General features: G+C 39.3%; 1 protein-coding gene across 1 annotated transcript in view; it reads right to left on the bottom strand.

Moving 5' to 3' along the window:
- Positions 1–9,183: 9,183 nt before the first annotated feature.
- The window catches only part of LOC123239943 (leukocyte immunoglobulin-like receptor subfamily B member 2), a 54,200-nt gene continuing 52,494 nt past the window's right edge, over positions 9,184–10,889 (bottom strand). The window contains exon 10 of the mRNA XM_044667267.1: positions 9,184–9,267. Coding sequence (XP_044523202.1) covers positions 9,184–9,267 — 84 coding nt within the window. The remainder of the gene's footprint in view (positions 9,268–10,889) is intronic.

The raw sequence follows: 10,889 nt of genomic DNA, 5'->3' as shown, positions 1-10,889 counted from the left end.
TTGGAGAGGGATGAGCCATGTTTGAGATCCTCTCTGCAGTAAGCTCAGCTCAGCTCAGTCCTAGGACGCCCTCTTGTCAAGTCAATGATCTCTCCCAAGCTGGTGGTCCCAGAGGATGAGTGTGGCCGGCTCCAGTTTGTGAATGCATCTCTGGGAATTTGGTGTCCAGAATGAAGTTGATGCAGAAAGATCTGTAGAAGGATGTGGGATGCAGAGGGAGGCTGTGAGGAAGGAGTGGACCCTCTGGGATGTGCGGACATTGCAGGACAGGGCAGGCTGGAAACTTGGCCTTCCTTTTTCTCCTTTGTTATGGGATAGTGTGGGCCAGGGCTTGGGAATCTTGTGAGGTTTGTGCTGCTGTTTGTGGGACTATCCTTCCTGCCGGCACATCCTGGACCCAACCTCTAGCCCTGGACCCTCTTTCCTTCTGTCCAGGAGAAGTGAGTACCTGGCATTGTCCTCCCTTTTCTGGCCCAATGACTCCAAGGCCTGTACTGGAAACCTTGGGGAGGATCAGAGGATAAAATGGAGGAAAGAAAGATTCAGCACCACTGACCACTACATGGAAAACATCTCACAACTTGTATAATGTTTAATACTTGTGGACACCGACCTCCACCAAGAGGAAGAGAGAGGATGGTGTGCAAGAGAAAACTAATAATATATTATCTAATTATAGGCAACCCTTACTTCTTGATTACTGTGGACCATGCATTGTGGGAAATGCTTCATGATCATTATTTCATTTTGTCCATACCACCCTTAGTTGGAGATGGTATTGACATCCTTCATTTTAAAGATGATGGAACTGAGGGAAGCAGAGAGTAGAAGTGACTTGCCTAAAGTAACCCAGCTGGTGAGTGTCTGCATCTCATTTGATCTACTTTCTTCCCGATTCCAGCTTTGGTGTTCTATCCATTGGGCCACAGAGTTCTTCATGTCTCTTTTTGTCTTTTCTCTCGCTTCCTTGTGGATCTTTATATTTTGCTTCATTCACTTTTTTTTTTTGAATGTGGAAAATCTATTGAGGTTTCTCAAATGATCGTGTTGATTGTTTTCTTGGCTTTGCTGACTCTCTGCACTATTTCCTGGAGATCTTTCTAGGCTCCTCTGGGTTCATGACATTTGGCATTTCTGACAGCACATTAATATTGCATTTCTTTCATGCACCTCCATGTCTTCAAACAAACCACTCTGTTTCCAAAGCTTTGTTGTCACACACAAAGCTGCTAAAAATAATTGGTCCTTATGGTGACTTTCTTTTTCTCAGTGGTTTCCTTGTGTAAGAGGCCAGGAGTGGAAACTCTGGTTCAAAGGCTGTGGACAGTTTAGTCACTTTATTGTCACCATTTCAAACCATTTTCCAAAATGTTTTGAGTACCTCCAGCCCCACCAAGAGTGTGTATTCTTGTGCCTATTCCCCCCAATCTCTCCAGCATTAACAATGGCCATTTGGGATCATCTTTGCCATTTTTCAGGTTGTGAGATAAATTCCAGGATTTTTGAAATTGAAATTTGTCTTATTCAGAGTGATTTGGAGCTTTCTTTCCTGTTGTTGAGATTACATTCCATTTCTGATTTTAAAAACCTTTTATTCTTATCTTTTGAGTACTAATTAATTAGGGAATAGGTAGTAGTGATATACATACATACATATGTGTCTATAGGCACATGCAAACATATAAAATATACATCAAAATGTGCAAGAGTTTTTATTATTTGTTCTCGTTCTTGTTGTCCAGTCAATTCAGCTGTGTTTGACTATTTATTACTTCATTTGGGGTTTTCTTAGCAAACATGCTGGAGTCGTTTGGTATTTCTTTTCCACCTTATTTTTCAGATGAGGAACAGAAGCAAATAGGGTGAAGTGAGTTCCCCAGAGCCCCACAGCTAGAAGGTATCTGAGGCCATTTTTGAACTCAGAATGATGAATCTTCCAGATGCCAAACCTGGTCTTCCTCCTACCATGCCTTCCAGCTGCTCTGATGTACATAAAAATGTGTGTGTATCCTTGCGAGGGTATATATGAACATTATTACTCCCATGGATATGGACATGTACACCTGCACCTATTGGTATGTATGCATGCATGCGGGTCCATAAACGCATGCCTGGAGTATATATGTACATGCACATATATTCTTTATCCATCTTAAAACAAATACTTTGTTAGGGAAATTTGACATAATTTTTTCCCATCTGAGAGCTCCATTTCTTATTCTAGTTATATCAGTGCATTTCCCCCAACTCAATAAACAAAAAGTACAAATATATGTCTATGTGTGTGTATATATATATAAGTATATATCTATGTATCTGTATATACTTTCCAATATTTCCAGCATTATTTTAATCAAATATGATCTTTACTAAGCAATTTATTATAAGTGACTTTTAATTGATTTTCTTCCAAAGCCACAGCCTCTTCCTCTCATGCTGGATCACATGGGGCTCAAAGAACTCCAAGAAGCTGATGAGAGAGCTGCATTCTGGGAGACAACCCTATAAACAAAAAATGAATACATACAAATATATATGTCTATGTGTGTGTATATGTAAGTATATATGTATATATGTCAGGAGGAAAAATCACCAAAAAGAATAGTCTATTTTTAATAGGCGATGACTCAAAAAAAGTGTAGATTTTTCTAAAAGGATCTTTACAAAAATAAATTGAATATGATTACTGAACCTATGAGATAGCATGAAATTTTAGAGCAAAATAAATAGACTGAAAAACTGGATTTTCAGATATTGAGAACAACACATGCACAAAAGATCAAGAAGAAAGAATTTAAGAATCTTTGGACTTCCTAAAAACTATAAACAATCCCCCCTCTATATACTATGTTTTGAGAAGTCATGAAAATTATCTAAGACTATGAAAAGAAGGTCTACAGAAGGCAAAGTAAATATCAAAAGAATATACTTCTTTCTTCTTCTGAAAGGGACCCCTAAAAGAAAAATCAGGGTAACTTAGTACTCTCAAATCTAGATCCTTTCCTTTGAAGAAAAACAGTATCACAAGCATTTGAAAGAAGGTCTTTAAATGACAAGAAATCAGTCAGGGTCACAAAGACCTAGGGGTTCCTACTCCTAATGGAAGTTGATTTTCAAATAGAATATTCCAAAAAATCTATAACCTCATACATTAGAATAACATGTTGTAAAATTGAGTATATTCACATAAAGGAAAAAAAGAGTGGGAAGATTCTAATGAAATAGGGGGCTTGTAAACATTTCTCATAGATTAAAAAACATGAAAAAACAACAATGTTAGTTGAGTAGCAATACACGAATAGAGAAACTCAGAAAGGCAAATTTATTTGAATAATTGGGAGATTTTCTTTGGTAATGGAGTGCTCACATCCCATGCTACATAGGCTAGAAAAAAATGATTTGCTGTGACGTTTTCTTGGTTTTGCTTCTCAGAAATTAAAGTGATATATTTTCTTGGCCATTGTGAATGAGGTTTTGGGACAGCTAAGATGAAGTAGCTAGCTTTCACTCTGCCAATTTAAATTTGCCCTGACAATCATTCAAACAGAGAGGAAAGAAAGAAAGTGCTCCTTTAGAAGTTAAAATTTCCAAAGGATACATAAAATGTCAATTAAGAAAACATAGGACTTCAATTTGGATTTTAAAGGATTTTAAGAGACAGAATAGGAGGGAGGATAGAAGGAATGTCTAGAAGAGAGGAAGGAAGATGTAGCTCTTCCAAGTGTTTAATATGCATGAGGCAAGAGTACACAAACATGTTGCAAGAAGTGGGGGAGTGGGCAGCTGATGAACCTCACCTTTATATAAAACATGCATATAGGGGTGAAATATTCATGCGAACATGCAAAGATAATTTGGAATGGAAACACATCTAATTCAGTAGGGAGACAAGCAGAATCTAGGCTGGAGTAGGTTAAGAGGGAACAAAAGTAAGGAGGGAATATTTATTGGTAAACCTACTTTCCTAATCCTGAAGAAGGTATTAAAAGGGTAGGGTGGAGGGAATAAAAGAAGAAGAACCTAATAGAGTATCACAGATTGTCCTTCAGACAAATGAGGAAATGGCTGCACCAATTATGGTAAATGAAAATGAACGAACCATATGAAATTGTCAGTGAGATGATTTCAGAGAACTTTGGATCATATGAGCTGATGCAAAACAAAGGGAGAATAACAAGGAGAACAATGTGTGCAAGCATAATAACATTATAAGAAAAAACAACAACTTTGAAAGATTTAAGAACTCTCAACAGTGGAAAATTCATTTGGAAGAAAAAAAGATCAAGAATATTGGGGGAAATAATGAAAAAATATGTGAAGGAAGGGGGCCTGGCAGTACCAGACCTCAACCTCAACAATAAAGTAGTGGTCATCAATACAATCAAAACAATATGGTACTGGCTAAGAGACAGAAGGGAGGATCAGTGGAATAGACTTGGGGTAAGTGATGTCAGCAAGACAGTCTATGATAAACCCAAAGATCCCAGTTTTTGGGACAAGAACCCACTGTTGGACAAAAACTGCTGGGAAAACTGGAAAACAGTATGGGAGAGATTAGATTTATATCAACATCTCTCACCTTACACCAAGGTAAATTCAGAGTGGGCAAACAACTTAAATATAAAGAAGGAAATTATAAGTAAATTAGGGGAACATAGAATAGTATACCTGTCAGATCTATGGGAAAGGAAAGAATTTAAGGCCAAGTAAGAGACGGAGAATATTACAAAATATAAAATGAATTATTTTGATTATATTAAATTAAAAAATTTGTACAAACAAAACCAATGCAACCAAATATAGAAGAAAAAGAAGAAAAACGTGGGATAAAAATCTCTATGACAAAAACCTCTGACAAAGGTCTAATTTCTCAAATTAATAATGAGTTAAATCAATTGGACAAAAAAGTCAAGCCATTCCACAATTGATAAATGGGTAAGGGTCATAAATAGGCAATTTTCACATAAAGAAATCAAAAGTATCAATAAGCATATGAAAAAGTGTTCCTAATCTCTCAAAATTAGAGAAATGGAAATCAAAACAACTCTGAGGTACCACCTCACACCTAGCAGGTTGGCTAATATGATAGCAAAGGAAAATTATAAATGTGGGAGGGGATATGGCAAAATTGGGACACTAATGCATTGCTGATGGAGTTCTAAATTGATCCAACCATTCTGGAAGGCAATTTGAAATTATGGCCAAAGGGCTTTAAAAGACTGCCTGCCCTTTGACCCAGAAATACCACTGCTAGGCTTGTACCCCAAAGAGATAATAGAGAAAAAAGATTTGTACAAAAATATTTATTTATAGCTGCGCTTTTTGTGGTGGCAAAAAAATTAGAAAATGAAAGCATACTCTTCTATTGGGGAATGGTTGAACAAATTGTGGTATCTGTTGGTGATGGAATACTATTGTGCTCAAAGGAGTAATAAACTGGAGGAATTCCATGTGAACTGGAAAGACCTCCAGGAACTGATGCAGAGCGAAAGGAGCAGAGCCAGAAGAACATTGTACACAGAGATGGATATACTGTAGCACAATCAAATGTAATGGACATCTTTACTAGCAGCAATGCAATTACCCAGGACAACTCTAAGGGATTTATGGAAAAGAACGCTACCAACCATCAGAGGAAGAACTACAGGAGTAGAAACCCAGAAGAAAAACAACTGCTTGAACACTTGGGTTGAAGCGGACATGATTGGGGATGTGGACTCTAAGCTATCACCTTAATGCAAATAATAATATGGAAATAGGTCTTGATCAATGATACATGTGAAACCCAGATGAATTGCTTATTGTCTATGGGAGGGAGGGTTGGAAGGGAGATAAAGAACATGAATCATGTAACCATGGAAAAAATATTTTAAGTTAAAGAAAAAATAAAGAAACAAACAAACAAAAGAGGACAAAAAAAAGAACTCTGATCAGTGCAATGATCAATCATGCATTCAGAGGACCTCTCATGAAATATGGTGCCTGATTCTTGAGTGAAATGTAATGAGCACAATGTATAGAAACATATGTAATGGGTAGGACTGTCATCTGGATTCATTTTACTTAATTGTGCTTATGTGTTTTAAGTTTTTTTTCCTATTTTTTTAAACCACATGGTTGTTTGAGTCTTGGTAGGGTTAATAATGTCAAAAAAAGAGGAGGTATCTATACACTTTTAAAAAATGAAGTGGGGAATAGCAGAAAAATTAGAAAGAAGTACATGCAACAACATAGTTGGGAAAGAAACATGTGGAAGTTATATATGTATGTTCCTATGTATTTATATGTGAAATAGAAATTCAAACTAATAAAATATCCTTTTTTGCCTTCCATGGGTAAAGTGGAAAAGCCACGTCATTTTTTTTGTATGCTTCAATTTAAAATAATTTGAAAAATACAAAGAATTTTCCCTAGAGCCCATAGCCCAAAACAAAGAAAAAAAGATTAATCTGAGCACAATAACAACTACCCATCAATCAGTAGGAAAAGATTTATGATGATATGAGATATTAGGTAATTTCACAACTATGTCAATCTCTTTTCAAGAGCAGAGATAAGCTTGAAGAATATTTTCCTTCTCTGTGTACCATCATTCTAGGACCCCTCACTGACTTCTCCATCTAGCTTGTATTCTAGGAGACCCCTAAGATTATGTAATACTCTTATCCTTCCCTTCAAATAAATCTAATTTCTAACAGTGCTGGTTGACCATGTTCTCTGCCAATCCATTTGGTCAGACTAGAGGACATCTACATGTTCTCTCAGACACCAAACTGCTTCTTAAGAGTGTTTGGATTTCACCTGAATAGAACTTTCTACCAATAAAATTCTATCAAAAAATCAATTTAGCACTGACTCCATGCTAGACAGACAGTATGACTATGAACTGAGTATAAGGGGCTGATCATGGGAATTCCTTAATGATTTCTTGGCTATTTTTTGCGACTTTGTGTCTCTTTCTGTAGGATATGGATGTGCCTATTATCATCTTAGGAGGACAAAGAATAGCACATGATGAAGCCATTAGCGTTGTTGTTGCCTTCAACTAATTGAGATTTTTTTAATCTTCCTTTTGACCTTTTCTGAGATATTGAGGTTATTGCTCAGATAAATGGGTTGTTTGGGAAACAGACTCTTCTGAGCAAAGCCACTTACATGAGTCAAGGAGACCCCAATGTCAGAAAGGCTTCCCTCATTAGGTAGGATGCCATGGAGTCATACTAGCAATCATTAGGATTGGGCAATACAGTTTCTGACCAGCAGAAGTCCATGAGGGTGACTGGCAGCTGTGGCTGCCTCTAGGATGGGGACTAAAGTAAACCCAGGCTGATTAGAAATAGGACTAATAACAATAAGACTGGGTTTCAAAAAACCAGCAGGAGAAGCAGGAGGCTCTCTGGTCTTGTTTTTCTTCCTGCTCTGAAGCTGTTTCCTCTCTCTTCTTGGGCAGCACCACTGGCCTCATCAGTGATTTCTAGGAAGCAGCTGCTTCCTAGGACATGGGGCCAGGACTGCTGAGGTGGTAACAGGACTGGAGGCTGGAGTCAAAGAGGTGCAGCTTGGAGAATTTCCTTAGCCTGCTCCTGCTTTCCCTCCCTCCCTTTTACTAATAACTCATTCAACAATCAGCCTCCAAGATTAGTTTAAATCATGACATACACAGACACAGATACATATGTCTATATGCATATGTGTATACATGTATCTGTGTGTTTGTATATGTATGCATATTTACACATGTAGGGAGTCCTATAATTATGTAGTCTGTGTGTGAAATAGAGCTGATGTTGATTGACTAGGAAACTATTTCTCATGTCAACTTTTAACACATAAATAGAAGTGGCATCAGTTGTCACTTCATTCACTTCTCTTTTAATCACAGTAGGAAAGAGGCTAGCACTAGACCATGTGAATATGAGTTAAGCATCCAGAGGGCACCATCACCAAGACTGTGTGAAACGGTATAATATAGAAGAGGCTTTGAAAGGTTCTGGGGAAAGTGAGGGAGGGCTGTGAATGACAGAAGATATTGAAGGGAATCTTAGAGGTGATGGGAAGTTGATTGGCTGGGGCTGGCATGTCAGAGCTGAACGTTAGGAACATCAAATTGATAGCTAAGAGGAAGACAGACTGGAGTGGGGGGAACCTGGTGGCAGGCAGACTCACCAGCAGGGATTGCAATGGTCCATGGATGGAGTCAGAAGAGTTTGTCCCAGGGGAGTAGCTATATGAGTAGACAGAAGGGTACTGATAAGAGAGAAGTTGAGAAGCTGGAAAAGACAGGAGTTGGCACCAGTTGGCATCTTCCTCCTTTTCCAGTCTTCTCACACTGAATTTCCCTCCTCATGCTTTATGGGCAAGCTACACTGGCTGGGTTTTTTTGTCCTTGCACACAATAATTTCTTAATTCCATGCCTTTGTAGTGGCTGTCCCCATGCGTAGGATGTTATGGCTTCTTAGTTTGCTTCATTTCTTTTACAATTTGGCTCCAAACTCACTTGATGTGGAACTTAGATGGTCCCCACAGCTACTGAAGATTTCCTACCTAAGATTATCACCTCCTTTATTTATTGTAAAAGCTGGAGCTTTAGAGCTTTAGTGGTTATTTTGTGACAAATAAATTGTTAAATTGGTTATGACACTTTTCCACAACAATTTCCTATCATTTCCCAGTAGAGGAGTTGGTACTTAACTAGAATGAGGCAAAAGGAAGAAGGACTATCATCAGTAACACAACTTGCATTCTTCGTGCCTGACAACTGCACAATATTCCCTCTGAAGAAAAGTATTAGAACAGATGAATGGGATAATATGGCCTCCACTCTCCCCCCGTTTTTGCTAACAAGCAGTTCCAAAGGAATTGAATTGAAGTTTGATATTTCCCTTGATTTTATTGGTCTGCACCTGTGTTACTAGCACATTCTTCTGCAAGGGATCCCCCTCTAATTCTTTATGGATCTTCTGTGTTTCTCTGGTTATAGAAGGGTCCACTGTGTTTGCACAAGGCCTGTAAATATTCCTAATAGTCATCATGACTTCCCAGTGATGGGAACCTGTGAAGGTGTAAAAGGCAAGAGGTAAACAGGGGTGAGGGAGAGAAGAAGAAAGGAAAGAATTTCTATGGTGCCCAAACCCTCAGTCCAAGGACATGGTGGCATAGACTGTGGACTCTATAGCTTTCTTCTAAGAGTGTGTTTGCTTCTTTTTCAGAGTTCTTATGTTCAGTTGAGTATAAGTCACTCCTAGGGGGTCTTCAGCTATGGCAACCTGAAGGAACAGTGAGGGACACAGGGACAGGCATTCTAATCTTTTTATATGTTGTGAATGCTTGGCAGGCCATCAGGTGAGACCTGCAGATGTCTCTGTTTCATGCCATTTATTACAACGGATGAACTTCCTAGGATGATCAAGGAAGTGAATGATATGGAAGTTTAGTTATTGAAATACTTAAAAAGTTCAAGTATCCCCAGTTCACACTCCCTACTCTAGGTGAGCAGAAGAAATAACAGAAAAGTGATTAACAGGAAGTCTAAGCCTCTGACTGGAACCTGTGGGAAAAAGTTAGGGTCAAAGATGAGACACTCCTCTCCATGGAGGACAGGATGGGGCTAACTCACCATTCTTTCCCTTGGTCTCTCATTGGGCACTTCTTCATCTGAAGTGGAAAGAAGTTTCATTGGTTATCCAGATCCCAAGAGTAGGACTTATTTCCTGCTCAGATAAATCAGAGTATAGTCCTCTCTCTCATCCCCATGACTGTGCCCCATTTCTGATCCTATAACTTACATAAGGTTTCCTCTCTGGAGGCTTCAAGGTGATGAGACAGGGTGACTGTCTGGAGAAGATAAGGGCAGCAGAGGAACCTGTAGGAAAACAGGGAGGAAAAGGACATGAGGATGGGGGTTGCTCTAGAAGGTTCTTTGAACATCTCTTTACCAGGCACCCTATTCAGTAGAGAGGGTCCAGGGTTTCATCAGAAGTAAGAATCTTAGGACTACTGAAACAGGAACTGAGGCTCCTTACCTTCTAGGGTGGTCTCCCAGAAAGGTTCCTGGAGAGAGACATGGGAAGAAAAACAATAACAGGAATATTCTCAAAGGAGGCAATTGAGGCATGAGCCATCTCCTTATTCCTTCAGCCTTTTAAGGGTTTCACTCTTCTTCCCCATACTTACCCATGGGGCTGGATGGATGGCAGAGGAATGCCAACAGGACAACACAGAGGAGTAGGATGGAGACAAAGCTGAGGGTGATGATGAGGTTTTGTTTGGGCACTGAAGCTGGGTTGGAGGAGAGAGGAATCCTCATAAATCATTGCAATCATTGCCTTGAGGGGATCCTCACCTTGCCCTTGCATTTGTCCCTGTATCTTCTCCTCCAATCTCCCTTCAGGATCCCCATATCACTACCAGCATCCAATATTTTGGCACAAACACTGCTTAGAAAGGGTTCATGCTTTGGAATTAAGGTTAGAAACTCCAAAACCAGGATGGAGAAATGTGGGTCACAGGGAGTTATGAATGGAATCTTCTATTCTGGCCCACACCCTTGTCCTCCTACCCTGGGGATTGAGGGCAATATCCATGTCTCCATTGCCTATTTCCCTCCATCTCTGGGAGAGAGGTAAGGCCACAGGTTCCTTTATCTATAGGGAGTAAAGGAAAGAGTGGTTGTTGTCATCCTCTAGAAGGTCCTGCATGTTTCTTTTTCTCACCTCTCACAATTAACTCCAGAGGGTTACTGTGCTGTGTCCAGAGACTGCCATTGGTGCTGGGCTGGTAGCTGCATGTGTAAATGCCAGAGTGCTTGGGAGTCACATGAGTCAAGAAGAACTGGGCTCCATCTTGAATGATATCTGTCCCTTGCAGTATTTTGTCATCTCCCTCCTTG

The sequence above is a fragment of the Gracilinanus agilis genome, chromosome 3 (genome assembly GCF_016433145.1).
Source record: "Gracilinanus agilis isolate LMUSP501 chromosome 3, AgileGrace, whole genome shotgun sequence".
NCBI lineage: Eukaryota > Metazoa > Chordata > Mammalia > Didelphimorphia > Didelphidae > Gracilinanus > Gracilinanus agilis.
Note: the sequence above shows the minus strand (reverse complement) of the source record. Positions and strands in the feature narration are given on the sequence as shown.